The sequence below is a fragment of the Physeter macrocephalus genome, chromosome 7, assembly GCF_002837175.3.
Source record: "Physeter macrocephalus isolate SW-GA chromosome 7, ASM283717v5, whole genome shotgun sequence".
NCBI classification, from domain to species: domain Eukaryota; kingdom Metazoa; phylum Chordata; class Mammalia; order Artiodactyla; family Physeteridae; genus Physeter; species Physeter macrocephalus.
Genome location: NC_041220.1, coordinates 108,315,443 through 108,341,837, shown reverse-complemented (window position 1 = coordinate 108,341,837; position 26,395 = coordinate 108,315,443). Strand labels below are relative to the sequence as shown.

The window sequence follows — 26,395 nt, the reverse complement described above, 5'->3', positions numbered from 1 at the left end:
CTGTGTAGGTGTGCTGCTAAATTTTGATCAGCATTTAAAGTTTATGTTTACTACAACCAAGTCTACAAATTGTTCTAGTAACATCTATCAGGTGGATCCCTGAGCATTCACGAACGGAACAGTATGGAATAGAGTCTAATTTTTTTTGTGAGGAAAAGGAAGCTCTTGTAATGGAAAGGGGACATCAGAAGACCTTGCGCCTTGAGCTTGTAAGAGAACAGGGTCAGGACAGTGGACAGCGCAGCGCCATGGTGCTGAAGAGTACGCAAGTTCAATTAAGGAGACACTAAAGGGCCCTCTGAGATGGACACAGTCACACTGTAGTGGGATGACATGGTAGTGATGGCTGCTGACTCATCTGGTGGTGTTTTATGTCTGTAAGCCCTTCAAGACTACTGCAAATTTTTATACCAATTGTAACTATGTCCTGAACACAGAAAGGTTGAGATTCATTGCCGTAGAGAGATGCAAAGACCAAATCCTAACTTTGCTCCTAGTGAGAAAAGACAGCTCTGAACTGGTGGTTTAGGAAATGGAATGGGATCTAGGATACTTCACAGAGAGGCTGGTCTAGAAAACAAGAGTAAACAGGTAAAAGGAGGGAAGTGATGGTTATGGGCATAGGAAGTTTCAGCTTCCTACTCCTTCCTTGGGCCTGTGCCCCAGGTGCACTCCCACTTGGGTAACTTTGGTTTGTCCACTTGACTGCACACTTGGAGGATTGGGACAACATCTACTTTTCTTCAGCATCTCCTCAGGAGCACTCTTATGCATTGGTGACTCATAGCAGGGACTCCATGTTCTCTGAGTGGATGAACGAAAACTAGATTGCAAGCTTTGCGTCTTTGCTGCATGAGGTCTTAAGACACTCTTGCATTTGACCTTAACAAATGTCCTATCCATGGATTTAGCATTTAGGTAGTTAACCATCCAGAAGGAGATGAGGGTGGCATGAAGGGTTTCTGGAGGTAAAAAATAAAGCCTTCCCAAGTGGTACTTTGGCAGTGGGGAGAAGGCAGATCTGGCATATTAATGGGCTTCACAGCATTTCACACTGAAAGCAAGCTTTTACAAGAGGAATCTTCCATATATATATATGTTGAATCATTAAAGTACACATTTCCCCAGGGTCTTGACTGAATGACTGCTTGGTGTTAGAACTTGGGGTCAATTCCCTGGGAAAACTCCATGGTTCTGATGCAGAATTGCATAAAGCAAAGAGGTGGCTGTTCGAGGTTTTGTACCTGTCCCCAAATTATGCTGCCATGTACTTGATATCAGACCATATTCATAGCCCCTTAGGGATTAAATCCGAAGCAAATATTTGACTTACACGACCTCAAAGTTGAAAGGAACCTTTTAAATTATGTAAATTTTTTCTGTGTTTGTGCATTTGAGGTGGCAGAAAAGAGTGTCCATTGCTTCTTCCCCACCCCCAGTCTCCCCTCTAGTGTAGGAATTGCAAGTACCCTCTCCTTGCCCACCTCCAGTGGCAGGGAGATCACCACTTTACACAGCAGCCTGCTTTACTCTTGGACAGCTCCGCTGTTGGAAAGTCTTTTGTATGTAGAGGGAGAGTCTACCTTTTGCCCTCAGAATTTTTCACAGGTTTCTTCCTCTTCCACACTGATATTCCTAGAGGCTCTGGATGATATTTCTCAGTTACTTAGGACCTTGTCTTTTCCAAAATAGCCCCAGTTCTTTACTGCAATTTCCAAGTACAGTGTTAGGATTTTTCTCTCCTTTTTTCTCTTTCTTTTCTGCTTTTTTTCTTTTTGCTATCCTTTATTTCTGAGCATGAAGAACAAAATGGATCCAAAATAAAACTTTAATTATTGGGCGCCTTTTAAACTGGTCTCAATACTTTCTGGGTCCATAGACTCCTTTGAGAAACTGATAAAAGCAATGGAAACTTTTCCCTGCTTCCTCAAATGCACAGACACAGATCATTCAGCATAGAGCATTGGGCTTCATAGGCTGGTATTCATTGTGTCGTGAGCTTTTACTTACCTTAAGTAATCCTGTGAGTTGGGTACTTTGATTAGCTCCACTAATAGAAAACAACAACAACAACAAAAGAAAACAACTGAAACACAGAGATTAAGTTATTGCCGCAGGTCACCCCGCTAAGAAGCTGTGTGGAAACAAGCTGTCGTCTCTGGGGTGAAGGATCTCATAGTCTCATGCGGGAAATGGACATATAAAAATGAGCCAAAAGATGAAGTTCTGTGCAGTTGTGAAACAATGCTAATAAGGGTGCAGGCCTTGCACTTTAGGAACTCCAGGAGGTAAGCACATGTTCCTGGAAGCAGGACACTGCCCCTGACAAGGTGAGTTGGAAATCCATGGGCAGAGCAGGTGTGGCAAGAAATCCAGGTAGCAGATGCCACAGACAAAGGCACGGGGTGTGAAAGTGCAGCTCAGAGAGCCAGAATATGGTGTGAGTATACGAGTATAGCACAAGGCCAGGAGAGGGCAGGGGCCAGGCCAGAAAGAGCCTGGGAGGGCATACTTTGTCCTACGTGTGAGGACAAGCTGGTGAAGGGTTTAAGGAGAGGCACGACATAGTTGCATTTGTGACCAGAAAGGTCACTGGCTGTCGTGTGGAGGGGACAAGGCAGGCAGCAGGGAGACAGGTGGGGAGGGCTGACCTGGAGCAGGTGCTGCGGGAGGTGGAAATCAGCAGGGGGTTATGAGGACACTTCTGGAGCAGATGCAGCAAGATCTACAAAAGAGTTGGGTTTGGGGTGTGAGAGGTTAGAGAGAAGCTGAAGATGGAACTGGGCATTTGAATGAGATTTATCTCCCCACAATGGGAAGACTTTAAAAATCAGGCACTAAGTTCTGTCCACGCATTCATTCATTTAACTTTCAAAACCACTCTCTGCATTATAGATGGAACACTGAAGCACAGAGGTAAACGTGCCTAAGGCACAAGGGTAGTAAGTGTGGGACCCGATTAGAACTCAGGCATTCTGGCCTCTACTGCCGTGTCCTTAACCAGCAGACAGCGCTGCCTCCTTGTTAAATGAGTATTGAATGAGATAATAGGTGTAGAAGCATCTGGCTTACAGGAGGCATTGTCAGTGTTTATCAGGTGAACAGAGCTCTCTGCCTTTAATGTCTTACTACTGGAGAGCCCTTTCCAACTTCCAGAGCCCTTTAATCTGCCTTACTCCCTTTTGGCCACAGTCGCAACAATCCTATCAGAAGGACCGGTGAGGTGCATGGCATTGGGAATGGGCTTGAGATGTATGGTCTATTCCTGCTTATTCCCGTTTTTCAAAGGAAGGAACTGAGGCTCAGACAACTAGGTAGAGTGAGGAGAACACCGGGATAACTACCACGGGACGCTGGGCTGTCACTGTAGGTACCAGGTGGTACTCGGTTCATATCCGACTCCACCATCTCCTGGCTGTGTGACCTTGAGCAAAATCACTTCCCTTCTCTGAGTTTCCTTATTTGTAGCAATAATACCCACTTCTTAAGGTGACTTCAGAATTAAAAATGAAAACCTATGTAATGCAGAACTGATACTTAGTGTGTACTCAGGAATGTGGTTTTCTTTCTTTTTTTTTTTTCTTTTTTTAAGGAAAGCTTCTTTCTTTCTTTATTTATTTTTGACTGCGCTGGGTCCTCGTTTCCGTGTGAGGGCTCTCCCCAGTTGCGGCAAGCGGGGGCCACTCTTCATCGCGGTGATCGGGCCTCCCACCGTCGCGGCCTCTCCTGTTGCGGAGCACAGGCTCCAGACGCGCAGGCTCCGTAGTTGTGGCTCACGGGCCCAGTTGCTCCGCCGCATGTGGGATCCCCCCAGACCAGGGCTCGAACCCGTGTTGCCTGCACTGGCAGGTGGACTCTCAACCACTGCGCCACCAGGGAAGCCCAAGGAATGTGGTTTTCTTGAAGGCAAAGGATTTCTGTTCAGATTGCTTTATATAAGGTAAAAGGCAGAAGACGAAAAAATGCAGAAATGGGTCTACACATATATACAGATTTAGCTAGCATCATCCTTCTATAGAGAGCCTGAGGACCTTGCCCACTCCTGGGGTCATGACAGAGGTGTGTTATTTTAACGCCAGATACTCCATCAGGGACTATTTCCTGAATGTCTGTCAGGTACAATGGAGCTTGAAATCTCACTGTTAAAATTGCAGTTGTCATGGAAATGGGCCTGAGCTCCCAGAAAAGGCCTGCAATCCATGGGGAGTGCCTGCATTTCTGATTCATGAAGGAGGAAAAAACCACTGTGTCCCTGACCCATGCGGGTGGGAACAAATGTTTGCTCATTATATTCAATCTCAGGCCTGTTGCCACTTCCAGCGTTGCTTTCCTGAAAAGTGTGGCAAAGCACCACCGGCTGACAGGCCGTCCCCTGAGGCAAAACCAAAGGCAAATGGCTGGGTTTCTGTGAATAAATATGAGTGTGCAGCTGCTCTGTAGGCAGCACTTGCCACTGCAAGGAGGCTGGTTGGGCGATCTGTGAGGGGAGCCAGGGAGGAAGGGGGCTCTGGTCATTAAAGGTAGGAACAGAGTCCTGGGTTTATGAAGTATTTGAGCTGGAAAATCTCTCAGACAGCAATCACTGTGGCTGTGACTCCCAGCACAGAATTTGGATGGTGTATCAATTCGCTTTGATGCAATAATGCCATGTAACAAACAACCTTGTAATTCTGTGGCTCACAATAGCAAATAGTTGTTTGTTGTTCACAGGTCTGTGGGTGGCAGAGGCTTAGGAGGGCTTAGCTAGATTTATCTTCAGGCTTCTTTTTGGGTCAGGCATGCTTCTCATAGCATCTCATTCTGGGACTCAGACTGAAGGAGACACCACTCCTTGGGTCCTGTGGTTTTCATGGTGGAGGATGGACTCTCAAGAAATGGAGCTGGAGCCCCACCTGCCTCTTAAAAGCTTGTGCTCAGACTGGTGCAGTCACATGCACTCTCATTCTGTTGGTCAAAGCAGCTCAAGTAGGCACACCCACAGTCAGTGCGGCTGGGAGAGCCCTGCACCCACACTGGAGCATGGCAAGGGTGGGAAGGCAGGAAGGGTTGTGAAAGAAGTAACACAATCTACCACAGAGGGTCTCCATCAAGAATATCCTAGATGTTTGTTAATAACAAATTCCTGGCCCATAAACTAGATCTGGCAAATGAAAATCTTGACAAAAGCACCTGGATTGGAGTTTTTAGCAGACAATCCCAGTGGATTTTCAGGATTATCTAGGCTCTGGTGCCATGTTGTGAGTTGTACTTGCATGGGTGAGGGGTGTGCCTACCTGTGCTATTGAATGTTTGAGTTGCAGCGTGAGCCTGAATGTCAGTGACTTGTAGAGTCTGAAGGACTAATAACTTTCAGAACTCACCTTGACATCTCCTCGCCTTACGAGAAAGCCGTTTCGCCTGCACTCTATGCATGGGCGAGCACATTTCTACCAAATGCGGCTTCCCTTATCTTTTTGAGACTGGTTTTCATGCTTGCCCTTTGGAGAGGAAGATACTCTTCATCTTTCCAGGAGTAACTTTTCATTTAGTTTCTCTGAGCCCCTTCCCACGGATAAATCAGGCAGCCTCATCAGAATCTGTGCGCATCTGCAGCCCCGGGATGAAGCTACCCTTTTCGTGTGAAGGCCAGACATCTGAGATCCGTTTTTGGCACTCATTCATTCCCTGACCCCAGATTCCCATGTGTGTATTAGTGAAGCATTGTAGGAGAGGGGACATGGGAGTGTCACATGCCCTCCCCACAACTTCCTGGGTGGGATAATTAAAGTATTGATGGGGTGGCACTCAGAGTGAAATGTATTTGAAACCAACTACATACATTGTGAAACATAATCTATGATTGTTTTCGTTCCGTGGCAGTGTAAAGATTACAGCTATGCCTGTGAGCTGAGAAAGAAAAGCAGTGAGGAACTCCAAGCCTGGGTGAGGTAGGAGGGAGAGGGATCTTCGGGGTCCCAGGGTTTGGGGAAACCTCACTGTCTCAGTGCCCAGTGGTGTTTCAGGACCACGGACAGCACGACATTCCCCTCTGCTTTCCTCATTTACAGCGTGGAACCTGGAAACTGCAGAACACTGCTGTGTATATACTATTCGTTTTGCTGGCCTGTTCTCCTTCTCCTCCGTTTTTCGGCTTCATGAACTCATATTTCAGAACCCAGATCAAACATCTTCTCCTTGATGATGTCGTCACTGCCTTTCTCTGTCTCTGTAATAACAGCTTTTGTTCTCTGCTGTTTTTCAGATAGCCAGGGTTGCTAAACTAGTGATTTGGGGGTAAGTTGTTGGTTTAATGAGAGTAGCACCTCTTTTTCCTTCCGAGGCTCCCCAGACCGTAATGAGTTTTCTACTCCTCTGACTTTGCACTGGAAACGACCGACTTTACTCCCACCATGCAGGAAAGGAGGGAGAACAGAAATGCAGGGAGCCGTCATGCTTCACTCAGGGACAGACAGTGATGCAAAAGATGCACTGTGATCCAGACCTCCCCTCCTAGTTGAGGCTGACTGTTGTTTCTTTTGCTGTTGTGTGGGTAAGAATGTTCGAAGCTTTAAAGGCTCATTTTTGTAAGCGGCACTCAACGTAGCAGTTAATGTTTGTGAAGAGAGCAAAGGCATCCTGCCAACACCAGCTCTTTCCTCCCGGTCGGGCTGGAGTGGAGATTAATGGTAGGTTTGGAGAAGAAAGCCTTCCCTTCTCTGGCATACTCCTCTGACTCCCAGGATATTTGGCAATAGAGAAGTGATGACGGCCCAGCACCGAGGTTTAGGTGGCCCCCTTGTGAGAAGGCCTTCCAGCCTCATCTGTATTAGACAGGCTTTGCATTAAGCAGGCTTCTATTCCCAAGCCACAGGGTTAGGCTTTCAGGGAATTCTAAAAGCAGAGAAGAGAGGCTTCTGATCTGTCAGTCTACTCTTTCCTCCTTTTTTCTTTATTTCTCCCCTCCGCCTTTCCTCCCTTTCGTTCTTTCCTCTTTCCTTCATATTCCCTTCCCTTTTATCACTCCTTTATCTCACTTGCCATTTCTCTCCTCACCCCCTCTGTCATTTCAAACACTCTCTTTTTCTCCCTCCCTCTCTCCTTGCCTCCTGGCTGTCACCCCCTCTCCTCCCACTCAGCAAACACTTGCTAAAAACTGCGTAAGGTTTATGCCTGGTCCCTGGGGATTTGGAGATGACTCACACAGGGCTCTCCTGGCCGTGGAGGGGTGTCCAGCCCAGCAGGAGACGGGCACTTGAACAGTGACCATGGTGTGTTGAGTATTGTTGGGGAGGTGTGAGCAAGGGGCCACGGGGACATAGGGAGGCACCTCAGGTCAAGAACTACCAGAAGGATCTACCTTGTGGAGAGTTTGGTATTCTGTTTTCCCACCTAACTAACATGTTATTGTCTAGTGCTGTTGTTTACCCTTCAATATTCCTGGAGAATATTTTAGTAGCTGTATGTCACCCCATTAGTGGTGTGGTTGCAAGATTGTCAGTAATTCTGGTTCACCTCTTTGTGTATAATTCTTTGACTCTGTTGGGGATATTTTCCTGTAAACAAATTCTCAGCATTAGATTTCTAGATCAAAAGTCGTGAACACCGGCTTCCCCGGTGGCACAGTGGTTGAGAGTCCGCCTGCCGATGCAGGGGACGCGGGTTCGTGCCCCGGTCCGGGAAGATCCCACATGCCGCGGAGCGGCTGGGCCCGTGAGCCATGGCCGCCGAGCCTGTGCGTCCGGAGCCTGTGCTCCGCAACGGGAGAGGCCACAGCAGTGAGAGGCCCGCGTACCGCAAAAAAAAAAAAAAAAAGTCATGAACAATTTTAAGACTCTTGATACATTTTGTAAACGTGGCCGACGCTTACTCTTATTGAGAAATCCCCGCTTGGAGGAAAACGTAAAGGTTATCAGTTTCTCTTCTTCCACTTCTGCCCAGTTTTTGGGTGACGCTTCAGTTCAGAAACTTTTGTAGGTTTGAGTTCTTCCGTGATGAAAGCCCTTTCATTGGCGTCGACACCAGCCTAGCCTCGCCTCTGCTTGTGGCATTAGGGTCCCCATGAGCCAGCACCTGCTTGCCTCTCCAGCTTGCTCACCCTGAGGTCGTACTTCAGCCGAGGAAACCACTTACAGACCCCCAAGCACACCAGGCTCCCCCAAACCCCGTACCTTTGCCCCGCCATTCCCTCTCTCTACAATCTCTTCTCTCCTTTGCCATGTGGTTAATTCCTAGTCATTCTTCAAGCTCAGAATAAGCATGATTCCCCTGGAAGGGCTGGAGTGGAGGCCTCCTCTGCTCTCACCACCCCTCTGTCCCAGCCCTTACCACACTGGAGTGCACTATTATGATTCAGTCTCCCCCACTGGCCTGAGACCTCCTTAAGGACGAAAACGATTTCTTTTAGCTGCATATATTCTTTCCTTAAGCAAATATTTATTGTAGTTCCTGCTGCAGAAAATGGCACAGAATAAACAATGTGTAACTCTGCTGAGTAGTCACCACTGGTGGGCCTGGGCAAAGCGCTTTATATATGTACCCCATGGGGTTCTCCCACAGCCCTGTGAGGCAGGAACGGTTATCCCCAATTTATAGATGAGGAAACTGAGGCTTGGAGAGGTTAAGTCATGTGGATAGCAGATGGGCAAGAATCGGAAGCTGCATCTGTCTGACTCTGGACCTTTTGTTGTTATACAGCACTGATCCGGGGACGTGAACCACGCTGAGCGTAAGTCTCTTTAGGTCACTGCTGTCACCCTGGAAGGAATGGGCGGTCTCTGGCATACCCTTGCTGTTTGATTTTTGTTGAATTTTTCATGAGATAGTTCATTTTCTTTCAAGGTATTTAAACAGTGAATTTTGTACAGAGTTTGTCACTGTTCATATCTGTCGACTATTTGCTCCTCACGGTAATCCTGGGAGAGGCAGCGTATTGTTTTTTTTCTTTTAAATGTGTGACTTTTATTAAATTCTTAAAAGTTATGTATCATACAATTCACTGTTTTGTGAGGGGATGGTTCTTTAGGCTTTCACACTCACACTTCCTGCATGAAGAAGGGGAATCCTGGAGAGCTAGGTCCTCAGGTTCTTTCTAAATTGCATCTGATTATGGGGTGTCATGGATTCTACAGGGTGAACATGTTTAAAAACGTGACAAAAGTGTGTTTGCTGGAGTGAATGCTGGACAGGAAGTTAGGAAACCTTGGGTCTAACCTCCACGCATATTGGTTGTGTGAATTTGAGAGTTCAGCTCATCTCGAGCCCCATTTCCATCTGAGGTTGACTAGACCTCACATTCCACAAGAACCACTCAGCACACACAGGTGTGGAGGGCGTCACTGTCGTAAAGCACATTTCCTAAGGTGTCTTCTGAGGAGGAGTCTCTTTGTCAAATGTCTCACAAAATGAAAGGGTCTAAATTTGGAAAAGATCAAACTCAGTTCCCCTCTTGAATATTCACATTACACATCAGCAGAGTAAAGGATCTGGGAATTGCTGACATAAAAACGATCTTTGCTTCTCTTTAACCCAGAATTTTCTAAACTCACTACACCTGGGAATCTCCTTTGGGCTCAGCCTCTAATAAAACCCCTCTGTGCTAGAGTTTCAAAGAACACGGTTTTGAAAGTGCCAGTTAAAAGGCAAACACAGTACTAACTTTAAGGAAGAAAAGAAAAAAGTCACATCAGCTCTTGCCTTCTGGTGGGCTTATTTTTTAGAAACATGCTGGCCTCTGAGAACAGAAAGAGCCGGGACCCTGGTGGTAGCTGCCCACAGTATCTGCTGGTAGTTGGTAGGGAGGGGCGTGGATTTGAACATCTGATTCTGGGAAGGGCAGAGCAGGGTGGGGCTGATCTCCTGGCGTGCAGCGCATTAAATACCACCTTTCAGTATTAGCCGGAAAAGCCCTCTATTAAATGTGACAAGGCAGACGGCTGCCTGTGGGAGGCCATGTTCCAGAAGCCAGGCACCAGCTGCCAGTGACTCACATTTTCCTGCTTTCTGGTGCCCGGGGAAACCTGCACACCAGCGCGTCTCTGCTTCTGCATATGCAGAGCCCATGCCTCTTTCCCTAGGTCCTGGTTTCTGTCTTGTGGCTAAGAGGGAGGTTGTTGGCCCTGGGAGTGACTGAGCTTGAAGCCCCTTCCTCCAGAGACCCTTCTCGTCGAGAACAGGACATACTTCTCTTCCTTGGCTCGTGGCTCACAGTTCTTTGTCTTACGGCTGCGATGCCTTTTCTCTCCATCTTCACTCATTCATCCTTGAAGAATCAGTGCAGGCATCCATCCATCCATCCATCCATCCATCCATCCATCCATCCATCCTGCCAGGCTGTCTCCAAGTATCAGAGATGCAGCAATGAAGAGAAAATAGATGAAATCTCTGCCCCCATGGAGCTAAGTCTCTTAAGGAACCGCAGGGACAACTCTAGGAGGTGCCATCCATCCATAGCAACATGTCTATGATTGGTCCCCTGTTACCTGACACAGCCAGTGGGGTAACACACCACAGCTCTGATGTCAGTGGGACAAGTCACATTTTTAAACAAACGTGTAAATAACGACTATGTCAGATATACTATATTAAGTGCTGTGTAAACATAAAGTGGGTAAGAGGTGAGGGGTCTGCAGGCAGGTCAGCGGTGTAAGGTGTTCCAAACAGGGCAGCCAAGGGAAGGACTGTCAGGTAAGTGACACTGAGCAGAGACCTGAAGCAAATGAGAGAGTGAATTTTGCCTACATAGTAGGATTCCAGATTAAATAGGGTCTCGCTGACTTGGCTTTCACTCTGGGGAAAACACACTGCGGCAAGGACCCACTGGAGGGTTCTCAGCAGCAGGCTGCGTGCTCTGTGTCTGCTCAGCAAGCCTTGCCTGATTCCTGAGTTTGGGTGAAACCCTTCTTTCCCAGGCTTGCGCAGCATCCTCTGCCTTCCTCTCGCGGTCAATGCCGTGGGACCACTGGCACGGATCTGAGGCACATCCTGTGACAGAGGGTTCCTAAGAGTGTCCTGGCGGGATCAAGCCCCAGTTGCTCAGTGTTAGCCAGATCAGTGCCTGCCTCCCTCACTCCACTTCGTGGAGTCACCTCCCAGAATCACTGCTTGCCTCTAAATCCTTGTCTCAGGCTCTGCCTCCAGGGGAACCCATGCAAGACACTCCTTCTGGGGTGGCTACCCTGAATCCTTGCTGTCTGTTTCCTGTCTGTCTTCCTGCCCAAAGGGTGGGGCTTAAGGGCAGAAGCTGTGTTTTATCCATCACCCCATCTCCAGCTAGGAGATAATACAAATACTAAATATGCACGTGGCAAAAAAATTCTCAGCCTCCAAGAAATGCAAATTAACAAATATTAATGATAACCAAGGGTGTTTTGGTGGTCTCTGGATGGCAAATTGGGGAGGTACTTTTGGAAAGCAATCTGGTCATATTTATCAAGGGCTGAAAGCAAGGTTTATACTGTTTGACTCAGTTGTTACATTTCTGAGAATTTAGCCTAACAAATAGTACAAATTCAGGGAAAAACTTTGTGCATAAAGATGTTCATTATAGCAATATGTATCATTGTGAAACATGAAAAAGAACAGTGGGGGAAATTAACAATCTATTGTGCATCCATAAAATGGAATATTTTGTAGCCACTTAAAAATTATGGTTATGGGGCTTCCCTGGTGGCGCAGTGGTGGAGAGTCAGCCTGCCGATGCAGGGGAAAAAAAAAAAAAAAAAAAAAAAATTATGGTTATGGTAAAATGCAAAAAAGGACACAATTGTGTTTTCTTTTTAGCTCCTAGAATTTGCTACATCCCTTGCTGCCTCTGGGACCTGGCACACCATTTCTCTGCCCAGACACTCAGCACTCACCATACTGGCCTTCTCCCCGACCCTTTGTTTGGTCCAGCTTATCTAGAATTATTTTCTCGATCTGAGATTGCTTTACCTGACCTTTAATAAGGTTGGCAGCCCTTTTACTTTGTGGCCACGGTGGGCACCCTATACTTCTCCTTTTTTGGAACCCCACCTACTCCCAGGATTTGTTAAACCTCTGTCTCTCCCTCATCAGCTCCACGAGAGCTCATTCTACCCTGGCTCATCAGGGCCTGGCCCTGGGCTTGGAGCCGAGGCAATCGGCTGGTATCTAATGGGTGCATGGGTGAGTGAATGGCTATGTGTGCTAGGATCACAAGTATGGAAAATAGAGGGAGATCGGAGAAAAACATCAGAACATTGATTGGAGTTTTTCTGGGGAAGTTGCATTTATTTTTTGGTCATTTCACTGTCTTTTAAAATGTCTCTAAATTGAGTTTTATTATATTCAACAGTTAGAGATTATGTACTAAAGTATTTATAGGTGACATTATATGATATTTGGGATTTGCTTTATTAATATCTCAGCAAAAACAAAGCCAAAGTGTTTGGAGGGGAAAGAGGTGAAAGGAGAATGGTGAAGTATTTAAAGAATCTGGGTGAAGGTTCTCAGGGGGCTTTTTAACACCATTTCTTTACTTTAGAAAAGAGTTGAAAATTTTTATGTTAAAAGTTAGAAAGGGGCTTCCCTGGTGGCGCAGTGGTTGAGGGTCCGTCTGCCGATGCAGGGGACATGGGTTCGTGCCCCGGTCCGGGAAGGTCCCACATGCCGTGGAGCGGCTGGGCCCGTGAGTCATGGCCGCTGAGCCTGCGCGTCCGGAGCCTGTGCTCCGCAACGGGAGAGGCCACAACAGTGAGAGGCCCGCGTACCACCAAAAAAAAAAAAAAAAAAAAGTTAGAAAGAAAAAAACATTTCCTGGCTCTTCTCTAATGACATTTACTACTTTGCTTGGCTTTTCAGAGTGACCGACTCCTCATCAAGGGTGGACGAATCATCAACGATGACCAGTCCTTCTATGCCGATGTCTACCTGGAAGATGGACTCATAAAGTGGGTTGACCAAACAGACCTTTTAACAAGCCCGTCTCCCTAGGCTGCCTGGCCCTTAGTGGGACTGGAAGGCTGGCGTTCTGCCCCAGAATGAATGTGGCAGCTCTTGTGACTCTCAGGGATGGAGAGATTGGGAGGTGCAGACCATGGCTGTAGAAGGGGCTCGTGTTTGTTGAGCGCCCCGTGACCGCACCAGGCTCCCTGCCACGGCGCTCACGCAGGCCATGATGCCCACAGAGGCTGTGAAGTACACATGCTGGCCCCTCTTCTGTTCTTGGGAGGGGGGGCCATGGGGTTAAGTGGCTGTCCCACGTTGCAGAATGAGTTAGGGGCAGGGCCTCGATTCCAGCCTAGCTCATCTGACTGATTAACAGCTCTTTTTTCTACCTGCCCAGAATTTCTGGAATTGGGTGGAGGGGGCTGGGAGAGAAGGAGTCATGTTTAGCCCCCAGGCAGAGCCTTGGCGTTTAAAGGGAAGACATGCCTTGGGACTGGAGCTCTCCTTTGCCTTCTCCCCATTGGCTGCCCCTTCAGCCCTGCTAGGACATCCCAAGTGTGTTAGTCTGTTTGGGCTGCCATAACGCAATACCCCAGATGGCATGGCCTACACCACAGAAATTTATTTCTCCCAGTTCTGGAGGCTGAAGGCCAGGATCAAGGTGCCAGCAGGATGGTTTCTCCTGAGGCCTCTCTCCCTGGCTTGCAGACAGCCGTCTTCTTGCTGTGTGCTCACGTGGCCTTTGCTCTGTGTGTGTGCCTCCAGTTTCTCTTCCTCTTAGAAGGACGTCAGCCCTGTTGCATTAGGACCCCCGATCTAGCAGCCTCATTTTAACTTAATTACCTCTTTAAACACCTTATCTCCAAGCACAGTCACATTCGGAGGTATTGGGGCTTCAGTATGTGGCTTTGGGGGACATAATTCAGTCCATAACACCAGACAGTGGTTTTTACGTGGTTTCCACATTTTACCATCTGCTGCTCGGCCCCTTCTTCTGGAGTCTGGAAGAGTAGAGTCAGAAACCGTCTCAGGATCCAGTTTGGGCAGCTGGCACTGGAAGGAAAGGCAGAGGGTATGTGAGCAAGGCCAAGTTCAAACAGGAATGGGGTCTATTGGTGGGCCCGTCCTGGGGCCATGTATGCTCTGATGATGATGAGGAGGAGGAGGCGGCTATGGATTGTCATGAGCATTAAGAGACCATTCTGTGCAAAGGCCCTGTGAAGAGTAGGTGTTCAAGGCAGCACTGAGCCTTCCCTGCCTCTCTCTGTCTGCCCCCACCCCTCGTCCTGGATGGATATGACCATTTCTGGTGTCCCCCAAAGCCACAAACAGGCCTCACCTCCTCCAGTTCATTCCCCCCCACCCACCACCCAGCTCACTCTTTCCAGCCGCACTGAAAACTTGGTGTTTGCAGAACTTGCCAAGCCCTCTCACCTGGGAACAACATTGCACCCATCCATTCTCCGCCTGAAATGCCTTGCCCCTCCCCCCATTCTCGTTTCATGCCCCTGCCCCCCAGCTCCCGTTTGTCCTATGGGCCCAGCTTGTGAGGCTCCTCCTCCAGGAAGCCTTCTGGAGCTCAGGCTCTTCCTCTGTACTGGCTACCGCTCCCCCTGTGCTGGCCACCTCTCCCCACTGGTTGTGCATTCGCCCCTGACGAGGTGTCTTGCCTTATTGCCTCCCAGCCAGGGACCTGGCACAGTGCCAAGGATGGATGGGACCCTGGAGTGTTGAAGTGAGTGTAACATACAAACACTGACACATCAGATGGTGGGGACCTCGATCTCAGCCAGGGTACAGCCTGGAACCAGATAGGAGATAAAGGCAGATGGTGGGGTGGGGTGGGGTGAGATGCATGGTAAAGTGAGGTTTCTAAGTCACCGCTGCTTAGATAAGGCATAACCAACCGGCGCCGAGTTCCCCGCTTATGTGGGGCCTCTGGGGTCCTGGGGACAAAGAGACGCGGAGAACCCTTTTCATGGGACCACCATTCCCACCAGCGACACAGAGTTGGAGGTTGGAAGGCTGTGTGAACACCTGGAGACTTAGGACTTAGGCCACCCAGGGCATTCAGGAAATAGGCAGTTTCCATAAATTCAATATTTGTCCTCTCCTCTTAGTGGAAGACGCCTTTTACTTTTAACCCTGTTGCTGAAAAGCTTTCTAAGCACTGGTGCTGCTTTTCCTGCCTTATTAAGCAGAGCGAGTGTCTGTGTCTGAATGCCTTGCAGGGTCTTCAGATGGTCACGTGGGGCACGGGTCCCCGCTGACTGAGAAGGAGGTGTGGAAGCGGGGAGAGCCTGAGGGACCGCTTGGCCTGAGGAGGCTTGGTTATTTCCCTTCACTTTGATTAAACCCCAAGAATCCTTTCATTTTGCGGCCATTCGCCAAGTTTTACTAAAAGCTGTTCAGCTGGGTTTGTGCAGAATCCGTTACGATTCATCGAGGGCTCCATCCAACTGGCTAAGCACTGGAGAGTCAAATGCTGATGGCGCAGGACTTTTTTCTGAGTGATGGTGAGGGTGGCATTGGGGTAAGGGCAGGTGTCTGCTTCTCCGACTTCCTTCCTCTCTTCCCTTTCCTTCCATGCACACTGCCGCTGAGAACCATTCAGGGAGTCTTCCTCCTAATTCATGCGGGGCGGGGTTCCATTTAGTTTAATCCCAGTTTGGGAAGAATCTGCTGCTTCTGCAGAAGGGAAGCAGGGAGACAGCCGAGCTTGGTGGGCAGAGCCTGATACTAGACTTGGGGGCACTGGGCTTGAATCCAGATCCAGCACTGACTTGCTGTGTGGCCTTCGATAAGTCACCGCCCCGCCCCGGGTTCCGTTTTTCTCTTTTGCAGAATGTGAATACGTCCTCCCTCACAGGTTGTTGGCAGGGGCTTAGAGAGGGTTTGTTAATAGGCGATGATCTCCCTGCTAAGAATGGCCCTGAACTGTAGAACTTTTGGCAGGGTGGCGGCTGAGTCACAGACCGGGATCAGACTGGGCGGTGGCTCCACTGGTTCCCACTGGAGGGCTGTGCCGGGTGTCTGCGCATGCCCATTCTGATGGGGCTGAGCCCTTTCCTTCGCCAGTGCTACGCATTCTGAACGGCAACCCGTCTTCTTCAGGAGCTAGTGTGAGCGCAAATGAGACCGTCGGTGAAGGGCTTATTAGAAGAGAATCCTATAGTTGGTGCTCAATAGCGGTTCACTGCCCCTGTTGTAAAGCTTGGGGGTGACTTCTCTGAACCCCCTTCCCTTCAGCTCCTGGCACATGGCCATGAGCTTGGAGCTGGACGGTGGGAAGATTGGACCAGGCAGGATTCTGTACATGACGACGGGAATTACGGAGGGAGTGGGGTGGCGATTAGAAGCAGCGGCCGCAGTTGTAGTGCTGGTGGAATTGGCAGAAGTGCTGACATTTCCTGGGGCTCGCCGTGGCCCCGGCACTGCGCTTGGACTAGACCAGTTTCTGGTTTCAGGGTAGACAGTGTGCGATGCTCCAGTTCCGTGGAAGAGCCCCAGGTAGAGCCCCGTCACCTCTGTGCCCCGGCGTGCCTGGACCAGCCGGCCCAGGAGTCCAGAAAAGCGAGGAGCTTTCGCAACTGCGTGTGGATTCTGTTTGGGGCCTGGCATTGCGGTCACTGAAGGAATATTTTCCTATGTCTTCATTACTGGTGTTTTTAGGTAACTTAGAAAAACTAATATTGGGGCCACATCCCAAGAGTTTAGAACAACTGGATTTCTCTTTTAAATAAAAATTGCTCGTGGTCAGATGTAGTGGTCTCAACCGGGCCCTGACCGTGGAGCTGTTGAATCTGTCCTGGTCTGGCTGAGCCTCCCTCACCCCACCCTGGCGAGGGATACGTCTCCTGACTCTGGTTCCAACACATAAGACACAGCTGACACCGCAGGGGCAAGGCTTTGAAATTCCTAGGCTCTTCTTCCTCCTTTCCCAGCTTTTGGAATTTGCCCTCCTTCTAGAGGAAGTTTCCAGGCCCCAAGCACGTGGGGAAACAAAAGTGTTGGTCAGCTTGCCTAGGAAAGCTCTGCCACCCGCCATGTGATTCCCTCATGGCAGGTTTTACGGCGGCTTAAGAAGCTTTCCCGAGGCTGGTGCTCATGACTGTTTCAAATGAGAACCCAGCTTGCCTGTCAGTATCAGTTTGCTGGGGCTGACGTAACAAAGTCCACAGGCTCGGAGGTTTAAACAACAGATATTTTTTTTCTCACGGTTCTGAAGACTGGATGTCTGAGATCAGGGTGTGGGCAGGTTGGTTTCTTCTGAGGCCTCTCTCCTTGGCTTAGAGACGGCTGTCTTCTCCCTGTGTCCTCACATGGTCGTCCCTCTGCATGTCTGTGTCCTAATCTCCTCTTCTCATAAAGACACCAGTCAGATTGGGTCAGGGTCCACCCTAACAGCCTCGTTTTCACTTAGTGACCCCTTTAAAGGCCTTCTCTCCAAATTCAGTCGCATTGTGAACGGCCAGGGTGTTAGGACTTCAAAATATGGACTTTGGGGAGTCACAGTTCACTTCACAGCCCTGTCTCTTAAGACTTGCAGAGCTAAGGGGACTTTTCACTGCCTCCCCCCCATTGCTCACCTTTGTGTCCCCAAAGCAGTTGCCAAAAGTGTGTGAAGTGCTCTGGAGTGTCGGGCTGTTCAGAGAACCCTTTGCCACTCGATACCGATGCTGGTCTCACTGCTGTTGGATTCAGCTCTGCCACTGCCTCCCCCTGGAAGCCCTCCCAGATAACCAGGCTGGTGAAATGGCCCACCTTGCGCTCCCCACACCCTAATGTGAACTGGCTTGTAACAATCTGCTTTACATGCCTTTCCTCCTGATTAGGCTGTGAGCCCCTGGAGGGCAGGGACCCTGCCTGAGTTATCTCTGTTCACCCAGTGGCCTGCGTAGGACCTGCCTCAGAAATGTTTATCTAATGGAACTGAAGCTGCACAGTTGACAGTCATATTGTTTTTCTTTTAAGAACCAAAGTCCGTCTCTGTTGTTTGTGCCCAGGCAAATAGGAGAGAACTTAATTGTTCCCGGTGGAGTGAAGACCATTGAGGCCAATGGGCGGATGGTTATTCCCGGAGGTATCGATGTCAACACGTACCTGCAGAAGCCCTCCCAGGGAATGACAGCCGCTGATGACTTCTTCCAAGGGACCAAGGCAGCACTGGCAGGAGGAACCACGATGATCAGTGAGTCGTACCCCTGCCTTAGGGCATAGGCTGTGACTTCTCTTCTGCATCCTCAGCATCTTGAGTAACTCCAGGCACTTTGCTCAGGGTACCTGGTGCGCAGGTGGCTAAAGTTTTGGAACCAGTGATGTAGATGTTATGACAGCTGGGGCTGTAAGGGCTCAGAGAAGTGAGATAAGTTGCTGAAGGTTACACAGCTGGGAAGTGGTTGTATTAATCGGTGTTGCTACCGTAATGCTGTGATAATGCTGCATAACAAACAGCCCCCAAACTTCAAGCAAACACTTGTTTTTCTTATTCAAGGGTCTACAAGAATAGGAGCAGGACTGGTGTGGGTCTGCTTTAGGCTGTGGGTTGGGTTTGGGGTGGGGGTACCATGGCTCTCCCATTCTGGAACCAATAACCAACTCAACCATGCTCTTCTCCAAGTGGAAGGCAGAAGTGCAGGAAGTGTCTGGCAGAAACTTGCTCCTCCTCTTACCACCTCATTTCACGTACACACTGTGACTTCAGCGCTCTGTTCTGTTGGCCAAAGCAAATCACACGGCCAAGCGCAAAGTCCCTGAAATTGCATTCTGCCCACATTGAACCATGGTGAGGGTGGGGAGGGAAAGAAGAATTGTGGACAAATAACGCCATCTACCACAGTGGTCTGTCTGGGATGCTGGACTCTTCCTCTACTGCCCTTTGCAGCCAGATTGTTGTATTTTTTTTTTTAATCCAACAGTGCTTTTATTTGGATTCCATTTTAATAAGCAATTTTGATTAAATAGGCAGCAGTGTATTTGAAATGTTCTTTCAATAGTTAGACTCCACATCTAGGTGACTTGTCCCTGAGCTGGCCCCAACCCTGCCCGTCTCTCCCCATCGAAGAGTTCCTCTGGAGGTGCACGTTGGCTGCAGTTGGCCACCGTGAGCAGAGCTCATGTATCAGAGTTCCCGTCCCCCTGAGCCAGGAGGGTATGGCCCAGCTCAGGAGGCAAGCACCGTTCTGATCCCTTTCCCAAAAAGCAGCCCTGCGTCTGCTGGTTAGGAAAGTGGGAGGAGCCCAGATTTTGGACTTGGATCCTAGCTGCCAGGGTTTGCACTGGTCACGGCCACTCAGCAGCTGCACCACTGGGCAGTATTAAGCCTCTGTGAGCCTCAGCTTCCTCGTCAGTAACATGGACTTTATAATGTGCTCCCCAGCTCATACATGTGGTTCCTTAACATAGTGCATGGCATATGGTGGTAAGTGCTTTGGGAATAGGAGCTGGGATATTCTGAGAGGTGCAGATGCAAGTTCCAGGCTCAGGGGACCTGTATGAGGTAGAGGACAGAGCCCTGGATGAAGAATGAGGATCCCTGGAGTTCCCCTTTGCTCTTTTCCCATCACCAGCTGTGAAACCCCTGGGGGATCCCTCCAGCAACCCCATGGGCCTCATCTTCGCCATCTATAAAAGGGTGGTTTTCAAAGTATGTTTCATGGAGCGCCAAGAGCCTATGAAGGCACCATGAGAACCACAGTTAGGAGGTGTGTGAGATGGGGCAGGGAGGTTCTGAGTCCCCACCCCATTTCTTCATTTAACAGATATTTATTGAGGGTTGCTCTGCACCAGGCACTGTGGTAGGTGGTGGGGAAGAGAAGGAACAAAGCAGACATGATGCTTATTCTCCAGGGGCTCATAGTCCATGGGGAGTCACTAATCACCCACACAAATGACTATAAGCGGATTAGTTCTACAGGAGAAAGGGGCACAGTGCTTTGAGCTGTGGGGCAAAGGGCTCGGGGAAGCTTCCCTGAAGAAGTGGCATTTGTGCATCGATCTGAAGGATGAGTGGGAGTTAACTGGGTGAAGAGGGTATAGGGGAGCAGAGCTCCAGGAAGAGGGGACAGCACATGCAAAGGCCCTGTGGTGGGGGAGCACATCTTGTGTTTAAGAGATTGAAAAGAAGGCCTAGGAGGCAAAGGTGCGGAGATTGAGGGCTGGAATCCTGTGAGATAAGGCTGGGAGGAGAGGATGGTACTGGGCCTTGATGGCCGAGGTCAGAATTTTGGTCTTTTTCGTATGGGTGATGTGCAGCCATTGAGGGATGTTAAGCAGGAAGTGATGTGATCTGTTTTAAAGAGACCTGAATAGAGTGGCCTAGGTTGAATGTGACTAGACCAGTGGGAGGTGATTGCAGTTGTTCAGCTGAGAGTTGGTGGCTTGGACTAGGAGTGTGACCAGGAGGTAGACAGATGTGGACAGCTCCAGGGACATATCAGAGGGAAATCAAGAGTGGTGATGGATCAGCCATGGAGGTGCGTGAGGGAAACGAAGGGTCAAGAGTAACCCCTTGGCTTCTAGCTTTTGGAATGGTGAGGCGATATCCTTACCATTCTGGGACGGGGGTGGGGGACCAGCTTTGCCAGTGAGGTCGGGGAGGGGACAATGTGGCATGAGGTTCTGGACATTCTCATCTTGAGGAGCTCTTGAGTCATCCTAGTGGAGAGTTCAGAATCCTGTGGCTGAGAGGGGGATACATTAGAATGAGCAGCCGCGTAGAAAGAAAAGTTCTAGGGCCAAGTCGTAAGGAGTTTGATCACTTAATGACCAAGTAGAGGAGGAAGAGTCTTCAAGGAAAAAATGGCCACAGAAGTGGGACAAAAAGCCAGAAAGCCGTTGCCATGGAAGCCAGGGAGGAGTGAGTTTAAAGAAGGAGGGAGTGATTCACTGTGTTCTGAGAGGTCAAGTAGAGTGAGGACTGGAAGGTCGAATTAGCAAAGGCTGATGCTCTAGGTGGGTGGAGGAGTGAGAGGAAGTGGGCAGCAGAGACTGCTCTTTATAGACGTCTGTCCGTGAAGGGTGGATGTTAGAAACAGGGTGGGAGCTAGAGGGGTGTGCGAAGCCCAGTGAGGTTTAAGAGACAGTTGTCTCCCCTTTGATCTGCTTTACATTTAAGACTTTATTTGAAAAGGGGATGATGAAGTTCATATTCTTTTAGGTCCTTTCCACTTTGGCGTTCTATGCCCACGAAGGCAGCATGGAGTAGCGGGAAAGGGTCCAGACTCTGCAGCTGACAGGACTCTGGGAATCTTCTCTGTACTGCTTACTAGTTGTGTGACCTTGGACAAGTTTTTCACCCTCTTTGAGCCTAAGTTTCCTCATCTGTCAAATGGGGGTATTTTTACTCTCTTCACAGGGTAGTTGCGAGGATTTAATGAGATAATTTATATAAAGCCTTTGTGGTGGTGTCTGACACATCAGAAACATTCAATAAACAGTCATGATAAGGATGGTGATGGTGATGATGAAGAGGAAATGACGGTAACAGTGGGGGGACAGTGGTGGTAATGAAGACTAGAGATGGTGCTGACCGTGTCACTGCTGATGGTTATGATAACGATGGTGACAGCGATGGCAGTATTGATGTTGGTGATGGTGGAAATGATGATGAAAAGGATGGTGATGATGAGGATGCTGATCTTGATGTAAGTGGTGGTGATGATGGGAATGGTCATAGTGATGGTGGTGCTGGGGGGGTTAGGGAAGGTCACGATGATTAGGCTACTACTGGAGATAATGACGGTGACGATGGCAGTGAAGAGGCTACCACTGGGATGACTTGGGTCCCAAGCATCTGGGAACGTGACCCATATTTTTCTGTCCCAGTTGACCATGTTGTCCCTGAACCCGGGTCCAGCCTGCTGACCTCCTTCGAGAAATGGCACGAAGCGGCAGACACTCTATCCTGCTGCGACTACTCCCTCCACGTGGACATCACCAGCTGGTACGATGGTGTGAGGGAGGAGCTCGAGGTGCTGGTGCAGGACAAAGGTCAGTTAAAGCCCCAGAATGGGGGCACACTTCTGGAATCCCTGTTTTGTTTGTGGGTCTGATTTGTGGAGTTAGAATCCCTTTATCTGCATCTGCTATGAGCCCAACTGTGAGCTGTGCCCTGCCCCATAACAGTGGAAAAATTGGACCCTCCTTAAGGAGTCTGTCTTCCTCTCCTTCAGGCCCCTTGGAGGTTCCCCCGGTTTGTAGAAGAAAGCCCGATTTCCTTAGCCTGGCACACAAGGCCCCCACTGATCTAGCCTCACTTTTCTTTCTCTACCATAAACTCATCTGGGGCTTATTATCCTGGACGCCATCCCCTGAAACCTGCTGCTCTGCTGGGCCTTTGCTGTTGCAGTCTCCGCACCCCCTACCAGGGATGCCCTTTCTTCTACTCTGCTTCCCAGCTCAACTGTCCCAGTTTCCCCAATCAGAACTTCAGAACTGCTTCATCCCTTGAATATCCATAGAAGGTTACTTGGGCCTCTGTGGGGGCACCTTTTCCATTATTTTTGGATTGCGGGACACTGGTTGTCTGTCTGGCTCTTCTGTTAAACCCTGAGCTTACAAGGGAGGGGATTATGTCTGTGCATCTCTGTATCCCACCCTCTCTCCGCTCTGTGTGAGCTCAAACCAGACATCTCTGCACAGTGTGGGTACTTTACAGTGTGCCTTACACCAAATGGAGGTGAAGTGAACTGAACACCCACAGAAACAGAGAGCAAGAGAACAGAATAAACCAGGCGTGAGTGGTCCCTCAGAAAGAGGCAGTTCTGAGGCTCTCTGAGGAAGCACCCTCAAATGAATGAGATACTTCAAGGAGAGATAGGGGGGTGTTTTCAATTTTTTAAATATATATACTGTGCTTTCTCATAAAAGTATCATTACCCAAATACCAAAAAAAAAAGTCAGAAAATCAAGAGAAGGAAAATGTTTTTCTCTCTGGTCTTACCCCCCCAGTTGCCACTTACCATTAATATTAAGGATTATTGCTTTCTGTTCCCTATCTGTTTAGACAATTTTCTCCATATATAGTTATACGATAGCAGTTATTTGGAATCCTTTTTTCACTTAACGTTTTATGAGTAATCATTACTCTTCATTAATAACTTTTTAATGGCTCGTAATACGCAATGTAATGGTTAATTTGCTTAGCTATTTCCTTTTTATTGGGCATTTAGGTTTTCTGTTTGCTTTACTGTAAATCGTGTTTGGTGAACATCTTTGTATATAAACACTTGTTTGCATCTCTAATTATTTCCTTAGATTTCCAGAGATGGCATTACGGGGTCAAGGTTTTAACATTTTTCAAAATCATGACACTTACCGCCAAATTGCTCTCCCCAGAAGTGCACCCACTTGCATGTCCACGGCCCATGTCTCTCACTCCGTGCATGTTTGCACCATTGGGTGTTATTACTTGTATGAAATCCTTGCTAATTTGGCGAATAAAAGTCAGTCTACCATTGAACATTGCAGTTCTTTAACTGCTAATTACAGTAAACATTTTGCATACATTTTTCCTTTCTGTGAATGTCCGATTGTGTTCCTTGCCCATTTACCAGTTTGGGTCTCGTAAGTCTGAGCTTCTGTATCCAGATGGTTTTATCCCTTCATTGAAGTTGCTGTGCATCACACTCTTGTTTTGTACAGAATCATAGTCCAGGTTGTAGAAAGATCCCAGCAGTTGGGCTGCCTGAATCTGAATCCTGCCCTCACACTTCTTGGCCTCGTGACACTGGGCAAGTCACCAAGCTGACCTCTCTGAGGCTCGCCCAGTGACTCCTCATACATAGTGTCAGAGCTCTGGTACCAGGCGTGAGACTCCTGGTCTGAACTCGGTGTTAATTCTCCAGTCAAAAGAAGGAAACAACCCAAATGTCCATTAAAGGATGATTGGATAAACAAAATGTGGTCCATCCTTACAGTGGAATGTCATTCAGCTTTGAAAAGGACGGGAATTCTGACACCTGCTACGACATGGATGAACCTTGAGCACATTATGTCAAGTGAAATAAGCCAGTCACAAAAAAGACAAATGCTGTATGACTGTGCTCATATGAGATGGCTAGAATCGTCCAGTTCATAGAGACAGACAGAGTAGAATGGTGGTTGCCAGGGGCTAGGGGAGGGGCAATGTGGAATTAGTGTTTAATGGGGACAGAGTTTCAGTTTCGCCAAAGTGAAGCGTTCTGGAGATGGAAGCACAACGATGTGAACGTACTTAATGCCACTGCACTTGCAAATGGCTCCGATAGTAAATTTCATGTGAGGTATATTTTACCACAACTAATGAAAAGCAGCAGTTATTTCTTTGCTCACAGCTCTGTGGAAAGGCACTTTGGTTTGGGCTCAGCTGGGCGGTTCTGCTCACCGTGGCTCATGCCTTGCGCCCCAGCTGGGAGGATGAGGCAGGTGGGACCGCTCTCTACACCCTCCCTTCCCCAGCAGGCTCTCGTGGGCTTCTTCCCTTGGTGGCTCCACAAGGGTGAGTGGAGCTGCAAGCCCTCTGAGGCCCAAGCTTGGAATGTGTCCACTGACACTTCCGCTTTGTTCTGCTGGGCGGAACCAGTCTCGAGAGCAGCCCACGCTCAAGGAGTGAGGAAATAGGTTCTACCTCTTGAGAAGGGTCACTGCAAATGTTTTGTGAAAGTGTAAACTATTTACAAGCCTGTTTAGTCTCTTTCTGCCTCCTACTTCTACATGAAATTATCTTATTTGTTTGTTTGTTCATTGCTTATTTCCACTAGAATGTAGACAGGGATCCTTCCTACCTCGTTCACAGCTGTATCTCTAGCTTCTAGAACAGTGCTTGTACATAGTAAGTACTCAGTGACTATTTGATGAGTGAGAAAATAAATATTCCATGAAAAAGGACTTCTGGGGTCTCATAAGGTTTGGAAATGCTCCCTGTTTATTCTATTCTTGAATATTCTTTTATTTATTTTTTAACATCTTTATTGGAGTATAATTGCTTTACAATGGTGTGTTAGTTTCTGCTGTATAACAAAGTGAATCAGCTATACATATACATATATCCCCATATCTCCTCCCTCTTGTGTCTCCCTCCCACCCTCCCTATCCCACCCCTCTACGTGGTCACAAACCACCGAGCTGATCTCCCTGTGCTGTGCGGCTGCTTCCCACTAGCTATCTGTTTTTCATTTGGTAGTGTATATATGTCCATGCCACTCTCTCACTTCGTCCCAGCGTACCCTTCCCCCTCCCCGTGTCCTCAAGTCCACTCTCTAGTAGGTCTAGGTCTGCGTCTTTTTTCCTGTCTTGCCCCTAGGTTCTTCATGACCTTTTTTTTTTTTTTAGATTCCATATGTATGTGTTAGCATATGGTATTTGTTTTTCTCTTTCTGATTTACTTCACTCTGTATGACGGACTCTAGGTCCATCCACCTCACTACAAATAACTCAATTTTGTTTCTTTCTATGGCTGAGTAATATTCCATTGTATATATGTTCCACACCTTCTTTATCCATTCATCTGTCAATGGACACTTCGGTTGCTTCCATGTCCTGGCTATTGTAAATAGTGCTGCAATGATGAACATTGTGGTACATGACTCGTTTTGAATTATGGTTTTCTCAGGGTATATACCTAGTAGTGGAATTGCTGGGTCGTATGGTAGTGGTACAGTACTGAGATTTTCATCTGAATTACTTTGATTCCAAATGAGACCAAATCTTATTCTCACCTTTATTTGTTAGGCATTTAAAAAAATTGTCTAAAAATTCTGTTTGCCTTTTTTTCTTCATTGTTTTTATTTTAAGCATTTTTAAATATAAAACAAAACATACAGAAAACCACACAAGGAAAAAATGTGGCTTTGTGAATTATGAGATTACCCTTTCCAGGTAAGAAATAGAACTTTGCCCCAAACAGAGACCCCCAACAAACCACTCATGGCCCCCCATTGTAGCCACAACTCCTTCCTCCTCCCAAAAGTAACCACTGTCTGGTGTTTTTTAAATAAGAGGTTTTAAAAAAAAAAACCTTTGTTAAATTTGTTGCAGATATGTTCACCATGTTGGTTGTTTGCTTTTTATTTTGAATTTTTAAGAAATAACTTATAGAAATTTTCCATTTATAACAAGTCAAATCTATCATTATTTGGAGGAAAGCTTCTAATCTGAGATAGCTTTACCCCATCCACTCACCCACAAGAACCAGTTCTAGGGCATATTTATCAATTCTGCCAATTCATTATTTCTGCTTTTATTTGTATTGTTTACTTCTAATTTCTGGTGAATTTCCATTTTCTTCTTTTAAAGATTCTTATCATAGAAGCTTACTCAGTTGATGTATGCTCCCCCTCTCCTTCAAAAAATAATGAAGCATTTAAGGCTATGAATTTACCTCTCCTATGGCTTTACCTGTTTACCCACTGATTGTTCTTCTGTGTCTGTGTATATAACTGGGTTTTTGTTTTTGTACGTAAGTATACTTGATTAAATAGAGACTGATGCTTTTATGTTAATCTCTGAATATTATTTTTTCTTTTAATTT

At 47.8% G+C, this 26,395-nt stretch overlaps 1 protein-coding gene across 1 annotated transcript in view; it reads left to right on the top strand.

Annotated features, from left to right (window-relative positions):
* Window positions 1–26,395, top strand: part of CRMP1 (collapsin response mediator protein 1) — a 66,668-nt gene that overhangs the window by 10,599 nt on the left and 29,674 nt on the right. The window contains exons 2-4 of the mRNA XM_024119398.2: window positions 12,799–12,887; window positions 17,892–18,076; window positions 21,712–21,876. Coding sequence (XP_023975166.1) covers window positions 12,799–12,887; window positions 17,892–18,076; window positions 21,712–21,876 — 439 coding nt within the window. The remainder of the gene's footprint in view (window positions 1–12,798; window positions 12,888–17,891; window positions 18,077–21,711; window positions 21,877–26,395) is intronic.